At 39.8% G+C, this 25,045-nt stretch overlaps 1 protein-coding gene across 1 annotated transcript in view; it reads left to right on the top strand.

Annotated features, from left to right (window-relative positions):
- Nucleotides 1–25,045, top strand: part of Prdm5 (PR/SET domain 5) — a 178,413-nt gene that overhangs the window by 123,139 nt on the left and 30,229 nt on the right. Inside the window, 1 exon segment of the mRNA XM_028880762.2 lies at nucleotides 16,278–16,363. Coding sequence (XP_028736595.1) covers nucleotides 16,278–16,363 — 86 coding nt within the window.

Genomic DNA, 25,045 nt, shown 5'->3' on the forward strand with positions numbered 1-25,045 from the left:
CATAACTGTCTCACCATGCAAAGAGCCTAGTCCAGTCCCATGTAGGCTCCACAGCCATTGTTCCAACTTTCATGAGTTTCCTCTAGTTTGCTTTAGTCATTCCTGCAAGTTTCCCCATCATGATCCTGATGCACTTGCTCATAGAATCCCTCTTCTCTCTGCTGAAGAATGGATTAAGAAAATGTGGTACATATACACAATGGAGTACTACTCAGCAGAGAAAAACAATGACATCATGAAATTTGCAGGCAAATGGATGGAACTAGAAAATATCATCCTGAGTGAGGTAACCCAGACTCAGAATGATAAACATCATATGTATTCACTCATAAGTGGATACTAGATATAAAGCAAAGGTAGTCAGGCAACAATCCACAACTCCAGAGAGGCTAACTGACAGGAAAGACCCAAAGAGGGACTCATGGACCTCCCTGGGAAGGGGAAGTAAATGAGATCTCCATGAATAAACTGAGGATGAGGGGTGAGCAATGGAGTGTAGGGGATAGGGGATGAGAACATAAGGGAATGGGATGGTTGATCTGGGACAGGGAGGGAAGGGGAAAACAATGAAAGAGGTACCATGATAGAGGGAGATATCATGGGGATAGAGAAGCCTAGTGCTAGGGAAGTTGCCAGGAATCCCCAAGGATGACCCCTGCCTGAACTACTAGCAATAGTGGAGAGAGTGCGTGAACTGAATTGGCTTGCCCCAGAGATCAGACCGGTGAATACCCTAACTGTCATCACAGAACTTTTCTCCAGTGACTGATGGAAGCAGATGCAGAGATCCACAGCCAATCACCAGACAGAGCTCCAGGAGTCCAGTCTTTAACTCGAAGCTTTACCTCTAAATCGTTATCTCCACTGAAAAACTGGACAATAGTCCCAACAGTGTGGTGTTTTGTTAAGAACAGATATAGTTGCATGTGAAGGGTATTATATAGTTTTAGCATGATCAGTCAGTGTGATGGTGAGGTGCTTTGGTTTGTATTCCTGCAGATGCTCAGACTCATTTAATGGTATAGTCTTGAGCCCTCTATTCCTAAGTCATCTTGCTCATCTCTCCATACACTGTCACTGCAGATATAATGTCTAGGCTGCAGACGAGGGTTTGCTGTCAAATGGGTGCTGGCTTGGGGTGACTCAGTGCCTTGCTGTCACTGTTAGTGAAGGTGAACCTTTAAGTCTGTGTCTGGTGGGCAGCTCTGTAATTTATCATCCAGTTTCCTATGAGAGGTCAGCTGGAATGGTGGAGCACATTCTTCAGTGAGTTTATGGCTTCTCTGGGTCAGTGACAGCTGAGGCTCATTCAGCAAGGGGATCCACAGACTGTGACATGAATTCTATTAGTTCATAAATTATAAAAGAAATTGTGGGAGATTCTTTTTTTTTTTTTAAGCTTTAGGCCAGGAGGTTAATTATACGCCTAGAGTTAACTTTCTCTGTTAATAGATAGCGGCTGTGTTGGACACTCTGCCCCAGCTTCTGCACACATTGTTATTTGACTGTGGTAATAAATCACTGTCTTTGGAAGTTTTTGTTATTGTTGTTTGGTTTTTGTTTTTGTTAATACCTATGATCAGCTTAGAATTAAAGGATTGTTGTATTATAGTTGGATTATACTTGGAGTTCAGCCATTGTTTTTCTTTCCTCCTTAATACTTTTCTAAAGGGATTAATTCATTGTGTTTGAATGTTTGCTCAGACATTATAAAACCAGTATCTATACAGACATATAAAATTAATATGATATTATATAGTAGTATATATAAGATATAATTATATGTAAGTGATTTAAGACAATAATGAACAGATAACAAACACATGGAACTTAAACTTGTCTTTCACATTTTTATACTCATTAAATGACCATATCTGCTGAGAAGGAATTTATTCAGCTCTGTTTTTCCAAGTGATTGTTTACTGACTTGGGCCACATCAGAGGTTGATTTCTTTTGACTTTCATTTACAGTGTATTCATCTATATTTTCCTTTAAAAACTTTTAAAACCCTAATTTTTAAAGGTTTATTTATGTATGTATGTATGCATGCATGTGTGTGTCTGTGTATTTGTGAGTGTGTGCACATCCGTGGGCAAGTATTCATGTCTGTGGATTCACAGGGGTCAGAAGAGGCTTCAAAATCCTCAGAGTTGGAGTTAGGGGATTCATAAGATGTCCAGGTTATCATTTTGTTTCTGGGAAGTGAACTCTGGTTCTCATGATTCTGTAATAAGTGCTCTTAACCACTGAGACTTCTTTCAAACCCATAGCCACTAATTTTAGGCACACATAATAGCATTTATTAAGTCAATATTTGCTATAGACTGGAATAAGAGGCACAGAGGGAATAATAGAGTGACATTTACCTAGAATAAAATGTTATGAATTCCCACCAAGTAAGTTAGTAATAGTTACAGAGACTTGGTTATGTGGATCATCTGCAATATTCTGCCATTCATGTAAGTTGCATTTTCATAATCTCTCCCTCCTCCCTCCCTTCCTCCTCCTTCCTCCTCCCTTCCTCCCTCCCTCCCTCCCTCCCTCCCCCCTCCCTCCTTTTTCTTTCTTTCTTCATGCTGGGATCCTGCAGGCTGGCAGTGTCTTAGGCCCACAATGTTTGATTAACAGTGTCACAAAGCTTCACCTGTTCTTGCATCATTAGATAACATCACTAGCATACCTGCATTTAACTTAAGTTGCAAACATCACTTTTGGTTTGGGTGGTAATGATTGCTTAAGAGTTTCATGTGTATTATAAGTGTATGCATCACCACTGAACTACTTCCTAATCCTGTCTCTTCATGGGGTATAGTGAAGCTGAAAATACATTTCCTTTAATGTTTTCTCTGCCATTCTTATAATTATCCCCCAAGAACAGTTCCCCATATTCTTCTTCTGGAGTTCCTGGAGTCTGCTTCAGGGTTCAGGGAGGTCTTATAGCTTATCCAAATTTATAGGAGAAATTAATTCTGAGTTTCTTACCATTCAGAAGTAACGTGCTTTGGAATCCTCCTTGCTGGCACTATGTGTGAAAGGTCCTCTGTGTGTAAGCACCCGAGCTTCAGCCGCTTCATGACTCCACCACTGCTGCGGTGCTCATGAATGCCATGTGAAAGAAAAGGGCTGGAAAACTTTCAAGATGGAAAACAACTAGGTGAAAAGATTAAGGATTTGCCTATCAATAGCTGACTTCTAGAAACAAAACCAAATCAGTGATTACTGTTCACTGCCTCTCATTGTCACAGGGTGGGACTTGGACAGGACAGTACATTTCAAACTTCGCACTTGCTGTGCAGCTCTCTGTTGTGAAGCAGTCCATGGCCTCTGCAGCACTCATGCCAGGACTACAATAAAACATCTCAATCCCTTCAGACCAGTTGCTGTGAAGGGGCCACTTACACTGATACTTGGACAGACAGGAGCACTCTGTGTGTAAATAGATCACATCTCCTTCCTTCCTAATCATGGTTAAATTTAGGATTAGTCCTTCTCCTCCTCTCTTTCCCCCTCCTTCTCTCCTCCTCCCCCACTCCTCCTCTCCCCCTCCTCCTCTTTCTTGCATTTCCTACCTCATTTTTATGTTGTTGTTTTTGTAAGTCGGTGACTTGGGGGTTGTGTTTCACCTCTTTGCTATTACTGCTTCAGAATGGAAGTTAGTGAGTGTGTGGCTCTTTCTTCTTCCTATTTTCTAACAAGTCTCACTTGCTTTATTAACAGAAGGATCCAGCTTCTAGAAGATTCCTTAAAACACATTTTTAAAGGAAGAAAAGGCAGGGAGCTTTTGTTTTGTACTTTTGACAAAATTCTGTCTGACTTGATTCGTGTGGCACAAGTATTTTAAGTAGTAAAGGTCTTATTTGGCTTTAACATTTTATTACTGACTTTAATACAGTATCTTTGTAAATGTCAGATCCAAGATTTTGCTGTCTTTCCTTCAGATGTAACCTCTGACTGGTCAGATCCAGTGCCACTCGAGTAGATTTGATTAATGGGGACATTCTGTGATTAACAAGGTGGGGCTCAGCGAAGTCAGTGGGGTTTCATGGCTCTTTTGGCTAAAGGATAAAAAAGTTTTTCAGTTCACAGGAAGGTGCTGAGAATGAACTCCAGCAGCCCATTGCTCAGTGTAGCATTTCACCTCTCAGCACTGTTCTTCTCATTTATTAATATTAGTTCTATAAATTGAAGGGATTGGATAGTAGTGTTGAAAAAGTGATTGGGTAAGTGCTTCCAAAAATAGATTTTTTTCTTAAATATTTATGAGAGTTATGAAGTTTGGTATATATTTTTTTCTTTTTTACCTATGCTAAGTGACAAAATAAAGAATTTGAAATCATTAAAATGTACTTCTGGAAAGCATCTAATCTTACCTTATCAAAAAAAATCTCTTAAAACTTGTATATATACATTGTGCATTAAGCTTTCTTTTTGTTTATTAAAATCACTAGAAAGTACAATAATTATGCTTACAAAAGTTATGCTAAAACATAATAACATAACTTATTGTCATAATCAGTTAACTTTATATTTGTGGTTAATTGTGACCACCATTACTAATCTACTCAATGCATATCGTAGCAGGAACAAAATTTTTTTCTCAGTCTCCTAATAGAAAGGTTAGATTGACTTCTTGAGTTAAATACATGAGTTAATTTAAGAATATAAAGATTGAGCTGGCTATGGTGGTGCACACCTTTGATCGTAGCACTTGGGAGGCAGAGGCAGGTGGATCTCTGTGAGTTTGAGGCCAGCCTGGTCTACAGAGCGAGATCCAGGAAAGGTGCCAAAACTAAATATGGAGAAACCCTGTCTTGAAAAACAAAAGAAAAAAGATTGAAGTAGCTTGAAATACTTTACTTAACCAATTTTGTGTTATTTGATCTCAGATCTTTGGGAAAGAGTTGGATCAAGATGTTGGCTGTTAAGCAAGTGACACGATAAATGGTGGATATTCCGTGATTTCCTGGCTGTAGAAACTTCTCATCATTAAGATGCATGTAATTTCCTTCCAGTTCTTTGTGATTCTAATGCCATATTAGATCATTATTGTTTGGATACTTGGCTGTGACTGAGTTCTAAATCTTACATTAAGGTTATATTACATAGAATAATACCATTGCAAAAAAATGGAAATATTCTTACTGCTTGTAGTAGTGGGCATTTGTCATCAACATGCATTATGTTGTTATAGCTTCAAGGTGACTTGATAGGGTCTGGCTGGATTGGGTCAAGGGGCTCCCTGTGGCTTCCTTTCATTCCACCAGATGCCCTTGAAGGTCTCTTTCCAAGCTTCCCCACATATTGTATATTTAAAGGTTGTATTCCTTTCAGTTATGGCAGCAGTGAGAATTTGGGGACCTTTATTTCAAAGCCAGGAGGCTCAAATACCTTCTAATTGACAGATAAAGAGTTGTCAAAAGGTCTCTCGTCCATTGCCAGCAGTCTTTTCTGGCGGTATCTTTGTGGATCTCCGTGGGCCTCCCTAGCTCTCTGCTTCCTTCCCTTCTCATGTGGTCTTCATTTACCATGGTCTCTATTCGTTGTTCTCCTCTCTTTTCTTGATCCAGCTAGGATCTCCACTCTCTTTCCTCGACGTCGTCTTCATTGTTCCCACTCATGACCAGGCTGTTCATGTAGATCTCATCCATTTCTCCATGTCTTTTTTGGGGTTCCGTTTTCCAGGTAGCCTCACTGGTGATGTGAGTAGCAGTTCAGTCATCCTTGTTCCACATCTAGTATCTTCTATGAGTGGTACATACCATATTTGTCTTTCTGAGTCTGGTCACCTCACTCAGGATGATTTTTTCTAGATCCATCCATTTGTCTGCAAACCGTATGATGTCATTGTTTTTCTCTGCTGAGTAGTATTCCATTGTGTATATGTGCCACAATTTGAACTGACCTACTCCTGTGATGGGATGGCCAGACACCCTGCTAGTTGTGCCATAAACCCCAGCCAAGGAAGGTCTGAGGAATCTGGATGCAGACATCCACGGCTGGGCCCTGGTGGAGCACTGGGAGTCTAATTAGTGAGAAAGAAGAGGGTTTATATGAGCGAGAATTGTTGAAGCCAGGGTTGGATAAAGCACAGGGACAAATAGCCAAACGAATGGAAGCACAGGATCTATGAACCAAAGGCTGAGGGGCCCCCAACTGCATCAGGCCCCCTGAACGGGTGAGACAGTCATTTGGCTTGATCTGTTTGGGAGGCAGCCGTGTGTTGGTGCCGGGTCCTGGGCTTGTTGCATGAGTTGGCTGTTTGAATCCTGGGACATATACAGGGACACTTGGCTCGGTCCGGGAGGGGGGGACTGTTCCTGGCTGGACTGAGTCTACCAGGTCGATCCCGGTCCTCGGGGGAGACCTTGATCTGGAGGAGGTGGAATGGGGGGTGGGATGGGGGGAGGAGGGGCGAGAGTGGAGAACAGGGAATCTGTGGCTATTATGTTGAACTAAATGATGTTGTAAAATAAATTTACTTAAAAAAAAATAAAAAATAAAAAAAAAAAAAAAAAGTTGTCAAAAAGGTGTGTCTAGATAATTACTGGAGAAGCTCCATTCACTTACTGATTTACCCTTTTCGGTTGCCTGTAGCTGAAGATCATCACCTGCCTGCTCCCTTGCCTGGGGATTTTTCCATAAGCATATTTTTTCATTAGATTTTCTTGATATATTTTTGTTCATTTGTAGTTTGTTTCCTGAAATCCAAGGCATAAACTTGAACATGGTATATGCTAAAAGAAAGAAACCTATTAAAATTAATATATTAGTTTCATGGTGTAACCACATTATGCCATATTTAAAATTAACCTTTTTAAATTACCATCATATTTCTATTTATTCCTTGATGTGTCCAAGAAAAGCACAGTATCCTTAAATTTCATTCAGTGTCAGACATAATTTAAAGCATAGAACTCATTAATTTGTATTAGTTAAATGGAAAATATTTTGTTGCACATATGTCCACTTAAATATGATTTATGCTGCTGTGCTTATAAAGCCCAACCATAGCTGAATCTTACGATGGACATGTCTCTCAAGATATAACTTAGTATATATCTATGTTCCCATTTACTTTGGACTTGTCTTAAGTATACATTCCCAATCTGTCCTCTTTTTGTCAAATAAATTTTGATGGATAAAAAGAATGCCTAAGTTTGCCAAACTGAAGGGTTTGTTATCTATTGTAGAAGCAGCTTTTGTTGTTAACTTTAGAGTTTTAACTGCTCTGCACAGATTACTAGCTGCGTCATCTATGGGAATGCATTAAGAATGGGTTGCAGTTCTGATTCCACCATTTGATGGCTGTATTGTCTTGGTAAATTGCTAATCTTTTCCCTGCCCCATTTCTCTCATTTATAATCTAGGTATTTGAATACTTAGATCACAGTATTATTGTGAGTGAATATTGGTTATATAGATGAAGCATTCGGGGGAGGGGGGGGCACGCACGTGCATGTAGAGACCAGTGGTTGATGTTGAGGATCTTCCTCTACAACTCTCCTTCTTATTTTTTGAGGGAGTCTCACTGAACTTCAAGGTAACAGATTTTGCTGCCAGCCCCAGGGATCCTCCTGGCTCTGCCTCCTAAGCTGCTGCTCACAGCTTTTTGCTTCCCCGGGATGCCCAGCTCATGTCTTCATCCCTTCACAGGAAGCATTTCACTCACTGAGCCGTCTGCCCAGCTCACAGAACAGTGCCTGAGAGCAGATCTCTAAATTCCAGCTAGTGTTTGAATTTAGATTGGCTTCTAACTACACTTGATGTTTTTAAAATTTCAAGATTAACTTGTTTTCATGTGAATATTGTGGTTATTCTAACCAAAATGACAGACGGTATCTAAATCTTTCAGAGGTAATAGAAAATAGCAATGCTTTGAACTTGGTCCATATTGTATTTCAAACAGTATAACTTAATCATGTTCACATAAGGAAGAAATGTTCATATTGTTAGCAGTTAATCAAAATTGAAGGCTAGTACTTGTTCATAGCACAATAATTTGATATATACGCAAAAATATGTCTTTGAGTCATATTAGCCATAATAAAACATTGTCTGCAATTTGAATAAAACCCAGGAGTAGCCATTTGTCTTTAATATACAAATAAGGCAAAGACTCATCATTATTAGCATGGTGATTGTCAGGTGTCTTCAGCTTCATACTGTGTGGAGAGCAGGCAATAACTGTTCTTGGGGCCTATGATAGGCAGGAATGACCTGAGAGAGTAGTGAACGTGGCAGATTAATGGGGACAACCTGACTGATTTGGCACCTATATACTCTAGCCTTCACAAAGTTTATGAAAGCCTGTTGTATACATTATGGGTGGATCAAAAAAAAAAAAGCATTATCAAGGCTGATACATCAGAAAAAGGTCTCATTACTTTTATCAGTTATTTCCTTTGTGTACAGTGGCACGAAGAAGAAGCATTACTCCATCTAGCCCTCTGTAATCCACAGTCCTTTTCCAGAGTGACCAAGCTTCTTCCCCTGAGCTACTGCTGTGGCTGCTGCTATGGGGCCAGTGTGCATCTCCCCTTCTCTGATGATCCTCTTGGGGTTGGCTTAGGGAGCCTAGCCTACTCTGGCCTCTGGAGGGGAAGGGACTTACAGTAGCATGACACACTTGCTGCTTGAGTCAGATCCCCGGTTCTGACACGTTCCTGCTACCACCCATGGCCCCTGGTTTTCCATTGGCCGCAGCTGGCTCTTGAAAGGGTTCTCAGCTTGGGGAACAATCTCCACTCTCAGTATACTTTCTTATAATGAAGAAAAAGCTCATGTCATACTCTGGTGGTGGTGGTGGGGAGCATAATTGCCCACCCCTAGGACAAGCTTAATTTTTTTCCTTGTTGCCTGTACCATTTTGTCCTTTCTGTCTTCTATGAACTCAGCTACAAAGCTTTCAAAAGTTGACTAGCACAGCATTTGGATTTTTGCTATTTCCCCCACTGGGAACACTGAATTGATAGGGATATTACTACACCAGTCTTCAAGTGGCCTGGAGAGATCTGTTCATTGGCTTCGCCCCCTTCCCATCTTGATTACTTTAGCACTTCACATTCATGCTGGTTTAAATTATGTAGATCTGCCAGAGCCTCTTATGCATCATGAAACCATGTGTCATCATTGGTCTCAGCAAAGCCATTAAAGCCCTGACGCTGTCCTGAGGCCTATTGAATCAACCTCTTAAAAAAAAAAAAGGTTTATTATTTTTATTTTAAGGATCTGAGCATTCTACCTTCATATATGTAGGCACACTGTGTATGTTCCTGATGCCCACAGGGGTCAGAAAATGTAGAATTTCCTGGAAATAGACTTAAAGACACTATAAGCTACCATGTAGGTGCAGAGAACTGAACCTGGGTCCTCTGCAAGGACAGCAAGTGCTCTTAATTGCTAAGCTGTCTCTTTAGCCCTCAACCTCATTAACCCATCCATAACAACTTCATCTGGCCTAGTGAGCTGGTTATCAGCCACTATCTCTCATTCTCTTTTACCTCACTAATACCCGTCCTTCCTCTGTTGTCTTCTAGTCCCTTGTATTCATGAAGCCTTCAGCAGGCAGTAAATAAGTACTCTTCATAGCTCAAATTCTGGTTCCCTCATATTTCCCTAGGTTATGCAGCCTTTGTTTCCAGGAGGAATGGGTAGTTGTGTTACTTAGCTTTTCTATTTCCAGGGCATCCTTGGATTCATTCCCTCTACCCGTGTCCCCACAGCACTACAAACTTGCCTGTAAGAGGCTCTTTGATTTCTTGTTTAAAGTCTTCCTCAAGTCAAGCAGGTTAGTTGCTGAGTATTTCTCAATTCTCATAGTTTCCTGTACTGAATCATTTTTAAAGTTACTGTCTACATGTTGATCATGGATTTCTCTTCTCTGTTAATGGGGTATGGATCTAAGGCATGTCTTCCAGCACGTTTACCACTTTCCTTTGTTCCTCCTCACTATCCAGTTTGAGGATACAAGAAATGCTTTTGAGCACATCTCTTACATCTTGCCAGCTGTCAGTAAAGGCCAGGCAACATGTCTGCCTCATGCTCCCACTTTTGTTCTTTTACTATTCTCAGAAGCTGATGCAGGAGATATAATCTTGCATGTACTTTTCTTGTTATAATTCTCCATACACAGGACTCTCTTATTACCCACAGGAAAGGCCACTCAGCAGTCACTACAGCCTGTTTAAAATCCTGCCCTAAATATCCTCCTATTGGGAATTACAATATCTTTTCTAGTCCATCTACCATTTGAGGGATGTACCTATTCTCACGAGGAAGACCCCATCTATCAAAAAAGGCATACTAGCCATACCATGTTAAAGAAAAGAGCTGCCCTGGGATTCCCCTGCAAGGGTCCTCTATTTTCAGAGGGCTCAGATTTAATTGCATGTCTTAATGCCCATTTATAGGTTTTCTGTAGCCTGATAATAGGTTTCTTCACTGATGCAGTAAACGAAATTAAGCTGAATTGAAAAGTAAAAGAATAGGTTTATTTGAGCAAAGCAACTCCCTGGTGGGTTCTCCAGTTCCAGAGATCGAGGCCAGAGAAGTCATGTGCCTAAACTGGAGCAGGGAGGTTATATAGCCTATAGGCGAGGGGTGATGATGTGTCCACCACAAGCTGGGTTTGTGCCCAAGAATGGTAAAAACCGAATGCTTTAGGCTGGGACTTGGGCTTCTGGCAACTTCAGGGAAGGAGCTGATATAGCCACCAAGAGTGCAGAACTGGGCTTTTTGTTGCCTTTTCTTTGTTGGAGATTCTCTGAGAGGGTAGGCTTTGGAGAGGTGGGGGAAAATGGGGCTTCTCAGATGTTGTACAAGTGAGATGGGGGTTCCAACCAAACACCCATGCCAGGAAACACGCGGCTGCACTATGACAAAGAAGCGCACCATCAAATTGCATATGGGGAAAGGTAGTCCTATCATAATTGCCCTTTTGGACACTTCACTGCCATATGGATCAGTCTTGCTGCATGTTTCAGTGCCTGTCCCTGGGATAGGTACTAGAAGAGGTACCAGCTCACTTTTGTTTCTTTCTTTTTCTTTTTCATTTTTATTTTATGTATATGAGTGTTTTTCTTACATATGTATCTATGTATCTTGGGCATGCAGTGCCATTAGAGGACAAAAAGGGCCTCAAATCCCCTGGGACAGGAGTTACAAATGATTGTAACCCAGGTCCTTTGTAAGAGCAACAAGTGCTCTTAAGTTTCTAGTTCTAAGATTTGAGGTTTTTTTTTTTTAATTTTAATTTTTTTTGTTCTTCTTTCATATATTATACCCTGACATAGACTGCAGTTTCTCCTCCCCCAGCCTCTACTCCCCACCTCCCCTCTTCCCCAGATCCACCTCCTCTCTCCCCTAGGTCCACCTCCCCTCTCCCCCAGATCCACCTCCCCTCTCCCCCAGTTCCACCTCCCCTCAGAAAAGAGCAGGGCTTCCAGGCACATCAACCAAACTGCAACAAGACCAGGCACATACCATCACGTCAAGGCTGGACAAGGCAACCCAGTAGGAGGAAAAGGGTCCCAAGTGGGCAAAAGAGTCAGACACAGCCCTTGCTCCCTCTATTAGGAATCCCACAAGGACACCAAGCTACTCAACCACAACATATATACAGAGGACCTAGATCAGACCCCTACAGGCTCCCTGATCTCTGCAAGCTCCTATGAGTTCCAGTCAGGTGATTCAGTGGGCCGTGTTCTCATAGTTTCCCTGATCCATCTGGTTCCACCAAGCCTTCCTTCCCTGCCTCCACAGGACTCCTGGAGTTCTGTCTAATGCTTGGCTGCCGGACTCTGCATCTGCTCCTGTGAGTTGCTGGATGAAGACTCTCTGGTCTCTTTGATAATGATTCTTCTAGGCTCTGGTCCCAGAACACTCTTCAGGCAGGACAAACTATAGGTCGAAGGTTTTGTGGCTGATTTGATATCCCACTTGAGGCATTGGCTGGTATAGGCTTTGTGTTCCCTTTACTAGGAGCTTTGCTAGGGTTACTCTTGTAGATTCCATGAAGTTTCCATTGTACTAAGTCTCCACCTTGTCCCTGAAGTGCCCCCCCCAATTCCAATCATTTCTCCCAGTATTTTCTCCCCTACACCTGATCTCTTCTGTTCCCAAACCTACTTACCCCCAGCTCACCTGAGAAATATATTCCATTTCCCCTTCCCATGGAGATCCTTGCATCCCTTTTTAACTCTTCCTTGTTACTTATCTTCTAATTTACAGCTAATAGCCACTTATAAGTGAGTTATTGCCATGTTTGTCTTTCTGAGTCTGGATTATCTGACTCAGGTTGAATTTTTCTAGTTCCATCAATTTGCCTGCAAATTTCATGATGTCATTGTTTTTAACAGCTGAGCAATTCTCTATTGTGTAAATGTACCACATTTTCTTTACCCGTTCTTTGGTTGAGGAGCATCTAGGTTTTTCCTGGTTTTTGGCTACTATGAATAAAGCTTAGCACCATTTGTGTTAATTCTTCTGGAGAGATGTGAGTGAATGTCTCTCTATCCTCAATAGAGTGCTGGCATCAGCCCAAAACAACAATTCCACCTAATAAATGAATGAGTGATTAAGGAATCTGTTAGTGTATTAGACTTACTTTTAGAGTAAGGGGTTTATGAATAGGGGGTTACCTGAGTGATTCAAAGACAATTGCATCTAAAACCCCATCCTAAAGCATGGGTCAAAATTCATGAAAGTTATATCCCAAGAGCTCGCTGCATCATAGTGAAGATAGCTTGGCTGATAGGACATTTTCTCCCCAGAAGTTGCTACTGCTTACATAACCCTGGGGAGGGGCCTTCAGAGTCATGTAATTCCCAGGGACTTCCTGGGCCTTGTAAGGTTTGTTTACTTCCTGAGTCTTATAAGCCTACCTCCTCCATCCAGGAGAGAATGTTTCAACTTAGGAGAAATAGGTACACCATGGTTTGCAAGAAAAATTATTTGTCTGTGTATCGTTTCAAATTTTTAAATATTTTAAAAAAATGTATGTGTTTGAGTGTTTTGCCTTCATGTACGTATATGCATCATGTGCATGCCAGGTAGGTGTAGAGTTAATATGTGGACTTCAGATACCTTATAATGGAGTTTCAGATGATTGTGAACCACGAAGCAGATATTGTGAATCAAAGCCAAGTCCTCTGCAAAAGTTACAAATGCTTTTAACCTCTAAGCCATCTATTCTGCCCTCAAACTTTTTGTTTTTATCATTCTTTATCTGGCAATCTAGATTTGATTTGCTGATGAATTCAGTTATTAATAGTTAAAGAGGAAAGAAACAGCTCAGCATTCCTTAATATCAGTAAAGTAAAATAAATGAAATAAATGTACTTTTAAGAGTCTAAATATTATTAGCTGGGTATGGTAATGCCTATGATCTTAGTACAAGGCAGAAACATGAGGGTTGCCTTTGAATTTGTGGCAAGAATTGTCTATATTGTAAGTTCCAGGCCCTCTATAGTTATAGAGTGACACTGTCTTAAAAACAAAAATTAAAACCACCAAAGACTGTTAAAATTACTTGTGAGATTTTATGAGGAGTAGGATGAAGTCATTTGAATTTTTATGCTGCAGGAATAAGACCATTAGCATGAGTGTATGCTGTTTTTTACAGTCCTGATACTTCTGTGGATGGTTATGTTAAATGCTCAATAACTCAATAAATGGCATGTTCCACTGTACCCCAGGTCCTGCTGCAGACATAATAGGTGCACTACTGTTAATGTCTTCATATTCCAGTCATCCTGAGGAGCTTCTGTAGCAGGAATTTTAGATGGTCTTGTTAATAAAATCAAACCTGAGCCAGGTATTGGGTGAACTCTGGAAGATTAGAGAGACAGAACAAGTCACAGCTAACCTCACCAGGCCAACTTCTCACCTGGTCTTGTTTCCTCAGACTGGGTGCTTCTGTGTCCTCATCCCAATGGCTCTCAGCTGAACTGCTGCTTGAAAGCCTAAAGCTTAACCAGTTAAAAGCTTAACCAGCCAAATGCTTCTAGTTTCTGGTCCTCATACCTTATATACCGTTCTGCTCTCTACTACCACTCCCTGGGATTAAAGGCTCGCTTTCTGGGATTAAAGGCGTGTGTCACCATGCCTGGCCATTTCCAATGTGGCCTTGAACTCACAGAGATCCAGAGGGATTTCTACCTCTAGAGTGCTAGGATTAAAGGTGTGAGTGCCACCATTTTCTAGCCTTTGTATCTAGTGGCTATTCTGTCTCTGACCCCAGATAAGTTTATTAGGGTGCACAATAATTTGGGGAACACAATACCACCACAAGCATCCCACGGTATCATTATGACTGGAGACTGATCTATGTAGAACTGAGTTAAAAGGAGGTATCTTTGACAGTTCACAAGTTTCTCCTTTTCAATAAATTTTATTGTGTGTGTTCAAGTCATTCACACTATTAGGAGACATAATAAATAGTAAGTAGTTATTAAAATAAATTAAATGAACACAACTATGACTTCACATTGCTACACATACTTATGTTCAATTTTATGGCAAGAGTGAATACATCTTATTTAGGATTTGCTGTACAGTATGGATGTATGGGGGTTTTGTTGTTGTTTGTTATCTGAATAAATCCACACAGCTAAGCAGGAAAGTGTATTTGGAACACATGAGAACAGAAGGTAAGATCATAAATTTAGAGTGATACATGCAGAATTTGAGTTATTTATTAGGAATACAAATGTTAGACTGCTTGGTATATAAAGACTGAGGCTCAATAGAGATGGGAAGTAATATAAGCACATGATTATCATCTTATTAAAATGAGAAGTTATAATGCTTTATTCTGCCATGAAAAGCTACTTGTCCTACAGTCACAATTATTACTTCAAGCATTCCAGGTGTACTGTCTAGTGCCAGAAGTTTGTTTCTCTTACAGTAGCTGGTAGATCTGCATCGTTTACTGAAGATACCCATTCCTGCTTTGGCTGACATTGCTGTTTCTATTTTCTTTCCCTTATGGATGGTTGCAACCATTTTATGGTGCCATTCGAACCACTGGGACTTAAGCTACAGTTGATCCATACTCTTTTGACATAACTGACTGCCTGTCACTCTGAGGCTGTGATTTAAACAATGGCCAAGATGATATCCTTAGAATGGGGGAAGCTGGAAAATGCCACCACATGGTATTTCCGTATGGGCAGACCCAGTGTACTTTAGATTGGTCCTGATTCATCTCGTGAAGAGGTGAAGAGGTTGGGGAGGAGAGAGGTATGGGAGAGGTGAAGTAAGGCCCTTGCTGAGAAAATGGTGAGGTTGAAGGACAAGGAGCTCACCTCTCTCTGCCCTGGTAGGGTCATTGGAATAATTCATGTGATGCTCAGGTTAAATTCTAAAGAGCAGAGGACACTGGCCCTGAGGCTAGAAAAGACAGAAGATTTATTCTTGCTGAGGACATTTTCTTCTTCCCTTCCCTTTGCTGATCTTGGAATGTAGCGAGTTTCTAGCATCTTATAATGCTTGTCATGTTTGTCTATTGTTCAGTGAAAGAATAAAGGCAACTGAAGATGTGGACCTAACTTATTATTGTAAATAATTATGCTTTGACAAGTACAGCCTTGAATTCTTTTTACATATTAGATTTTGTCTTTTTTTGTCACATTTTGTCATTTTTAAATAGCAGTTTTCTTTTTCTTTTTTTTTTTTTTTTTTTTTGGTGGGGTATATGTGTGGTCTTGCTTGCTTTGAAAAACATCTTTCCCATTTTCCAAATTACAGCCTTAATTTAGAGCTACTTGGTTATATAGAAAAGTGTGGGTCGATTGTTGTGTAGTTTAAATGATTGTTGTGTAGTTTAAATACCAATGACTCTGTTTAACATGCATCAGCTTTATGGGATTAGTCTGAAATGCATAGACATGAGCTATATTTATTTATATGAAACCTTTATAGGCAAAGTTATTTTTTAAAAAAAGTTAAAGATCTCCATAATGAGGATCATGGTCACAGAACAGACTGATACAAAATATTTTTCACAAAGTCTTAAAATGAGTGTGTTTAATTGGATCCATGTATTAGAAGGTCATGCGGCAGACCTGTGGACTGCTTGTTTGTTTCTAGGTGTTAGCCAGGCTGGGCTGGAGGGAATGCCCCAGGCCCCAGGGTGTGCCTCCTGTATTAAGGTACTTCTGATGCCCAGCTGTGCTGGTACCGTCTCTGTGCCAGTGAGCCCCCCTGAGGAGCAGTGGCACTGAGGATGTGCTTCTGCTTGACCTATCTCTGACCTGGAGGCTTCCTTTATTTGTAGGTGAGCGTCCCTATCAATGTCCTTACTGTGAAAAAGGATTCAGTAAAAATGATGGACTGAAGATGCACATTCGGACACACACCAGGGTAAGACTATATTCTGTCTCATTTTCATTGATCATAAAAGCCATATCTATTCTAAAAGAAACATATGTACCATTACATGAGAAAATTAAAGTGCTGTAGCTGAAGTTATGTCAAAGTCTAGGGCAGACATTTGAAGATAAACTTTTTAAAGGAAAAAAAAAAAAAAAACAGTGAAAAGCAACGTAAATCCCCAAAGTGCCCTTACTTTAGACTTTGAATCAATTCACAGGGTTTATTAATGACACATTGCCAAGTAAATGTTAATACTTTAATCCTAGAAAATGTAGTTTTTGTCTTACAGAATAATCACTTGTAAAGAATATGCTTGACCACTGGGTAATATTTACAAGCAAGGGCATTTACAAGAAAGACTTCGCAAATAATTTATATTGTAGGGAGGTGTGCAGAGCATGGAAATGTAGCTGAATGCATTAGAGGGTGCACCACAAGCAATGTGTCATTTTCTTTCTGAGCAGATACCACCTCTCACTGCATTGGTGTTCTGTTATATATACCTTTTCCAGATGCAAGCTTCTGTCTCCTGTGCTTTAAAATGTTATGTGCCACCTATCCTATGTTCAGATGTGTTACTTTGCTCACAGTCCAGCTCAGGCACAAGTACCTCTAATCCTAGTACTCTGGGGTGGTGGCAGGACAGCACTAATTTCCAGGCCATTCTTAGCTTCATTGCGACCTGGAGGCTAGCTTGTACTAGAGATCTTGTCTGAGAGAGAGAGAGAGAGAGAGAGAGAGAGAGAGAGAGAGAGAGAGAGAGAGAGAGAGAGAGAGAATATAAGTATAAACTGCATTGCAAGCTATAAAAGATTAAACAAATATAATATATAATAGTATAACTTAAATAAGTAATAGTCAAGATACCTATTTTCACAATGAGTATTAATAAAGAAGCTTAAGTTAATTTTAAACAAGTTTAAGAGTTATTTTAGGACTGGTGAGATGGGTCATCAGGTATAGGCACATGGTGAGGACACTGGTAATTTGAGTTGGATTCCTAGGACCAATGTGTTGAAAAGTGACTATTTGTAATAGCAAAAGGTTAGCAACCACTTTTTTGAAGGATATTGCTTACAATGTGAATTACATTCAGAGAATGGATTGCTGGTTTATTTTGTCAAACTTGACACAAACATAGACTTAGTTTGGTAAGAGGGAATTTCAGTTGCCTGCATTAGATTGGCCTGTGGGCCGATTTCTTGGTTGTTAATTACTGTAGGAGAACTGGTCCCACTGCAGACATTGCTATCCCAAAGCAGGTGAACCTGGGCTGTAGGAGAAAGATACTTGAGCAAGCCAGGTGGTGCCAGTTCCAGATCTTGGATTCAGTTCTTGCTTCCAGATTCCTGCCTTGAGTTCTTGCTCTGGTTTCCCTTCATGGACTGTAAAGTGTAAGGTGAAATAAAGTCTTTCCTCCACCTCACTCCACCCCCCCCAAAAAAAAGAAAAATGTGAATTGATTCCAGCAAGCTATTGTTCTACCTTCACATGTGCTACAGGACTCCTGTGTACACACACACACACACACACACACACACACACACACACACACACACACACGTAATAAAAAGTTATTTTATATGTGAGTAGCAATAAAATGAAAGTAATGTATTTATGTTAAAGATGCCAACATCTAGGCAAAAAAGCATCCTAGTTCTCTGCCTTAGAAAGTAGCAATGTTGACCATAGTGCACATTACATTGTTTTACTGGTTATTGGAGACAGAATTATCATACCATAGAACAAGCTCTGTATATTGCTGCGGGGTGGGGGTGGGGGGGTGGGGACCATACTGTTTTGGTTGCTCTAGAGAATAATAATTTCCAATTCAGTGAACTTGGTTCTTTACCTCAATGTAAGTTATCACTGAGAATAATACTAGTGGTTAAGTACCAATAAATACATATTGAACCAATCATGTCAAGTCACACATCTCTGTGATCATTTCAAGCCTTCAGATTTATTGACTTGTAACTTATTTAAGCCTCCTAGAAGCTAAGAGAGCCGTGATCATTTCTTACAAAGTGAGAAAGCAAGGCAAGGACATGCAGCAATGTAAGGCTGCCTGTAGAAGCTTCTCCTGTACTGACTTGCTCCTTCCTGTCTGTCCATCACTGTGACAGAGTAGTGAGATTAAACAGTGTGAGAAAGGTAAGACACAGTGTCACTCCTGGTCTCACAGGTTAAGGCTATGGCCAGTTGAGTCTGCTGCTCTAAGCTTAAGGCAAAGCAGCAACATCATGGTGGAAGAGTACAGCAAAACAAAAGGTGTTCCTGTCATGGCAGCCAGAGGGAGGCAGAGGAGGAGCTGGGGACTCTTCTCCACAAGTATGCCCTAGGTCCTTTACCATGGCTTGTTCGACTATGAACTCACACATGCCCGTGTAACCCAGCCATCTATCACCACTGCCAACTGTGGACGATGTTTTCAACACATGAGCCTTTGGAGCTCCTGTCCAAATTGTAGCTACATTTTTTCCTGGCTTCATTCAATTAAATGTTTTCTCATTTTATCGACTTTGATAAGCTCTCCTATGTATTTCCAAACAAAACAAATCATAAAGACTGTAAATTTTAGTCTCACTTTTTTGAAGTTTAAAATAGCATCCAGACAGAGTGTACAGTGTTGGTTGGCAGACAGTACAATGACAGGAGCTCTCAAGCACTACCTGCACAAAAAGTAGATCCCAGCCACTGACCAGAATGAAACACCCCAGAGTCTAGAAAAAAAATCGCAGATCAGCGTCTCCCATCAGACACTTTGATTTCTCATTTCATGCATATGCTATCTCAGACAACTTTCCTTTTGAAATCCTACTCCCTATGCATGGAATAACTACAGATATTCTTTACACACAGATCCAAGTTTTGCAAAGCATATAAGATTATCACCAAGTACAGTCGCATCATTGTCAAGAACCAAAAGACATTTTATAAAAGCTAGAGAGGAGCAGTTTCCATAAGCATATTTCTAGAGAGTTATTAGCACTGTGTTGGCTCAACTCAAAGATGCTGTTACATTGGTGCCATAGCATGTTTTACTTTCAATTGTACAATTGTATCTATTGTTCACCTAGCTCGATTTCCAGACTCCAACCACCACCATGTTGGTAGTTTTTCAATTCATTATAACAATTTAAAAAAATCCATCTTTTTCATTAAATTCTTGACATGTTATATGTAGGTATTTTAAGTTCGCCATAGGGGTACCCTTGGGTCTCCTTATATTGACTGTCCTATCAACAATCAATAGTGGAATTTAGGGAATTATGCTTTGCTATGACACATAGTGACTGTTGATGTACGTAAAATAGTAGAGAATACCATTTGTGCCTAGAAATGGGTATCTGAGCCAAACAGGAGTGGGTGGCTTAGACTTTTTAAGAAGCACATGTTTCTGATTTTTCTGGAGCTTTAAATTTATATATATATATATATATATATATATATATATATATATATATATATTAAACACATTTAAATATTTATATCATTATATTTAAAATATTGCTGGTTTTTAAAAACCAGGCAAAAAGATAATGAATCATATGGGTGCAGTTACAGTGTTAACATGATTGAAGGAAAAAGGAGTTTGTGCCAGATGAACAAAGCTGTTAGGGCAGCAGGAATGAATGGTGGATGCTGAGGGTAGGAAAAGGCAAGAATCCCTGTTCCTGCAGGACTGTGAGTAGCTTTGAGAACAGAAAGGTATCTTTCAAGGACAAGAATCAGCTTGGAATACTTATGAACATATGATGTGGTAAGCATCAAAAGCTTAAAAGGCAAACAGATCCAGCCTTCTTGAGTAAAATAGGGAAAGAATGAGTTGATATGTAAGGATGCTCATGTGGAGGGAATGCTTGAAAAACATGGAGAATGGGCTAGGCAGACATGACTGCATGAATAGAGTGAGAGTTCGCTATAGGTTTGGCTAAAATGGCTAGTTCACTGTGAGCAGGGGCTGAGGATGAAAGCTGAAGTATGATTGAATTGAGACAGGCTGGGCTGAAGTAGTTTTATTTTGAGTGGAGGAATAACATGATGAGGTTTACCTCTCAGGATGGTACTGAAGTCATGCTTTGATATGGACTGAAGACAGCAGCCTGAAGGCCATGAACTTAAAGAGTGACCTCTACTTGGTGACTGTGGGACTTGAAAGTAGGGAACAGATGCAGGCGCCCCTTTGAGATAAATGTCAACATGACTGTTCATACAATATATGTCCATGATGGTGAAGAGGAAGATTCACAAAAGAAACTGGAGAGCCTAGGAGAGATGTGTTGAGAGGTGTGGGGTGGGTGTTCTACGTAGACACAAGGTAGCTTAGCTAGTAGATTTAAAGAAAAAGAGGAGAGATTAGAAAATGCAGGCAAGTTTCACCATTGTATAGATCAAGAAATTCAGACTTTCACTGAGATGAAACATATATTCAGAGTACCTAGGCCAGTCCCTTAGAGGCTTCCTGATAAGTTTTCTAACTTAAAGGAAAATGAGTTTTTAAACTATTCCTTTATACCGTTCTGAATTTCTTTTTTTATTTATATAATATTTCCCCATTCTTCTCTGATCCTGTTAATTTTCTCTTTCTTTCATTTGGTTAATTGGGCCAAGGGTCTGTCAGTCTTATTTATCTTTTTAAAGAGTGAATTACATAGTTTTTTTTTTTTTTCTAGTTCATGAATTTCTGCCCTGGGTTTTATTATTTCTTACTGTTTACCGGATTGGGTGTGGTTTGTTTTCATTTGTTCAAATTTTTTGAGGTGTGCTATTAGGTTATTTATCTTTGCTCTCTTAGATTCTTTGATTTTGTTTTGTTTTGTTTGTTTGTTTTTCAAGGCAAGACTTCTCTGTGCAATAGCTCTGGCTGTTCTGGAACTTGCTTTGTAGACCAACTACCTTCAAACTCACAGAGATCTACCAGCCTCTGCCTCTCAAATGCTGAGATTAAAGGCATGCACCATTATTGTCAGACTCTCTTTGACTTTTTAATGTAGGAACTTAAAATTGTTTTAGTTTGAAGTCTTTTTTGTCAGATACTAGGATAGTGTTGATGAGTCCCATGGGATTGGAATATTCTTTTCCAAATGTTCATTCTAAAATGGTGCCTTCCTTAAAGGTAAGGTAAGTTTTGGGGTTTTTTTTTTGTTGTTTGTTTGTTTTTTTTTTTTTTAGACAACAAAAATATAGATGCCTAACACTCCTCAGCTTGCTGGGTTTTTTTTTTTTTTTTTTCTTGTCCTGCTATGTGGCTTGGGTGTAGCTAGGGAACGACTCAAGAAAGCACTTCAGCATGCCACACTTAAAGAAAAGTAAAGCTTTTCCTAGACTCCATGTGGCCCTTCCTCCTTCTTCAGAGCCAGTGGTAAATACTTGTGCCTACAACCTAAATACTCTGCCCACATCCACTGGTTCAGTAACACAAAGGCAAGAGTTATCGTTAGCCTCCTCATCCACTCTCACATCTGTCAAACATCTCCTGGGAACTGTTGCCACAGCTGAAATAGGCACAATGCTTTAAATAAAAGATAAATGGAACTTAGAGTTTATTATCATTTTATCATAGAAATAAGAGAAAGTGAACAGAATTTCATGTGAAGGGATTATTTATAGACTATTTAGTGAAGTTGAGTAGCATTATGATAGGAATAAAATTCATCTGCTATATGTTGGAAATACTTATGATGGCTCATGGTTTTTGTGATTATCTCATAGAATTTCTTAAAAACTCAAAGCAAAAATCCTTCATCTTAGTAGTCTCTGACAGTTTCTATTTACCTTTGCTTAACAATGATTTCAAACAGTTAGTTGTTACCTACAGGGAACTCCTGAATAAAGACACTACTTTGACTAATGTGTTGTGTTCCCAGTTGAATCTCTTTTAAGATTTGGAAGAATATAGCATCTATGCCATGTGCTATATAGAGAAGGAAAAGTTAGGGGAAATTAAACAGTCAGATCAGGACAGGAATCGTGAGGGGAGGACTCGTGGTATAGGAAATGCTGAGAGGAGTCTCCATGTCAACAACCTAGGAAGGTGCTGTCAAGGAAAGGTCAGAAAAGAAGACAATGTAATAGTGATAGCTGCGTGGATGACAAGAAAAGAAAAGAGCAGCTTAGCTTCCCTAGGCTGAAGCTCAGAGGTTGAGGGACCAGCAGAAACAATGTGGTACGTCAGCAAAGGGACAGAGGGCCAGCCATTAGCATCTTTAAGGAAAATCCCACCCCATGCTTTGCCTTACTCTTGGAGTTTTAGAATATATGTAATCATATTAAAAGTTCTAAGAAGTGCAAGATACATTTTATTGTAGTTTATTTAACATAGCCTTTGCCTGGAAAAACAAAGAGAGAGCATGAGCATAAGCAACAAGCAAGAGAGTAAAAGACTCATAGAGTTTGAATTCTAATATCTCAATGGGGCTAGTGTCCATGAAGTGCAATTTCAGAAATGCTGGTCTACCAGACACAGCAACACTTATAAAGATCAACTTGGATCATGAATCTCAGTTACTAAATCAAAACCTAAACAAGCAAAAGCAGCCCCATTAGCTTCTCACTGCCCATGGGTTATAGTTCAATGGCTGTGTCTGAGTAACCCAGACTCCCCATCGTCTCATGTTTCTGCACATTCTTTCCCAAGGCACACAGGTTCAATTGGCTTTAGCCAGTCAGGACTATGTTCTTTTCCCAAAATTTGCTAGGTCTGTCTAGGCTCTTACTTCCTTACCTGCTATTTCCCAGGAGAATGTAGCTTTCCTTAAAGCTCTTAGCAGGCATCACTTTTCTCTCACTGTATCACTGTTATTTTTGATTATCCTGTATTGACCCAGACTCTCCACTTTTATATCATTATTTTCCATTTCTTCCTTATAGCTTAGTTTACTCATTCATTCTTCCATACACACTTGTCAGATGGTTTTATACTTCATTCTTATTGGAATTTGTTTTTTTCTGTGAAAAGAATAGAGACTCTCTAAATATATTTCTATCAGTGTTGGAAGGACCAAATTTTAAGGCCTGGTCTCAGCTACTGAGAGTCAAGATCTAGATATGCCCAGATGAAAGGCAAGAACCTATTTTGCTCAGTTATGTGCTCTACAGAGAAAAAGCAGTGTGTTTGGTGGGAATTTACCAGTGTGGAAGACAAAGCTGACTTATCCCTATGGAAACCAAGCAGGGTTCAGTGAGGAAGTCTGAATTACATCACAAGCCATGATTGTGAGCTTTCAAGAGAAAGGAACAGAGGTGGCTAGGCCATACTCCATAACTGAGTGCTATATGCAGGGATGTTAAGTTATACAGGCCATGCTACATAACTGAGTGCTATGTGCAGGCCATGCTACATAACTGAGTACTATGTGCAGGGATGTTGTGTTTTTTTGCTGAAGAGGAGCCTGAACTAAAAGAGGGTATGATGTGCTGGGGAGAAGTAGAGCAGGAGGTGTGGGGCTAGGCAAGTTCTGCATGGTTGTAGAAACTTTTTGTACCAAGATGGGAAGACAAGATTGACTCTATAGGACTGTAAGTCCACAGAAGATTTTATTGGTTTCCCAGTGAATGAATGAAGCAATAAGATAAGCAATAAGCCTTAGTACTCCCTTGCTTGTTAGAAATAAAAGTCTATGAAATAAAAACAGATGTTCACTCCAAACAACTCTCTCTTTCTTGAACCGCTTTTAAAAATTTTTATATTGCATTATTTTTTATATTACAAGAGTAGTCTCACAGGTTGAAACTAATAATGTTGTAACTCAGTTTCTAAGACTGCAGTTATTGCAAGTAATACAAGCACAAAATACAGGGCATATGTTAGTCAATTTTTTTTTTATTGTTGTGACATAATCCCTGAGATAAGCAACTGAAAAGGAGAAAGATTTCTCTTGGCTCCTGGGGTCAGAGACTTCAGCATATGGTGGTCTGGCCATGTTGCTGTGGGTCTGTGGAGAAGAAGCACACATGTTGGGGAGCATGTTAGGTGGGGAAAAAGAAAGCAGGTGGGGGCTGGTGTCTTAAAGGGCACCACCCCAGTGATTTGATTTTTTTCCATTAGGCACCAAAAAAGCCAGAAATCTAGCCTTGTAAACATCATCTGAAGGAATTTAAAATTCAGTCAGGGCACAGCATTCCTATAAGTTGTAAAAATAAATGACGGCTTGGTCACAACTAGTTCAATCTGAAGTCATTGGAAGCACAAATGGCAGCTGGTCCTGTCCATTCCTTTAGTGAGAATTTAAAGGAGAATGTGTGGGTGACGATGTAGCTAATTATGTTAAGAAACTTGCTTTCTGTGAGTTTGCCTGTGGTGTTATCGTATTTGAAATAAATGGAAGCTGAATAAAGGTGTAAGTCAAAGAGCAGGAATATTATACCACTATCTAGTTGTTTGGTGTTTCAAACTTTAATGCCATTTTTAAAATGTCTCATTTTGAGTTTACCCACATATTATTTTGCATTTCCTTACCTCGGAGATCAATGCTACTATTGAATAAGGAATCTGGTTCCATAATATACGTATTGGATACACAGAATCAATTTAAAATCTAGGAATTAGTACTTATTATTACTATGACAATTTGTCGTCCTTCGCTTTGAAGCTTAGAGACTTTATAACTCTTTATTAATATAGAAAAGATAAAATTTCAAAACATAAGTCATAAATCAACCCACATG

Source organism: Peromyscus leucopus, chromosome 3 (genome assembly GCF_004664715.2).
Source record: "Peromyscus leucopus breed LL Stock chromosome 3, UCI_PerLeu_2.1, whole genome shotgun sequence".
Taxonomy (NCBI): Eukaryota; Metazoa; Chordata; class Mammalia; order Rodentia; family Cricetidae; genus Peromyscus; species Peromyscus leucopus.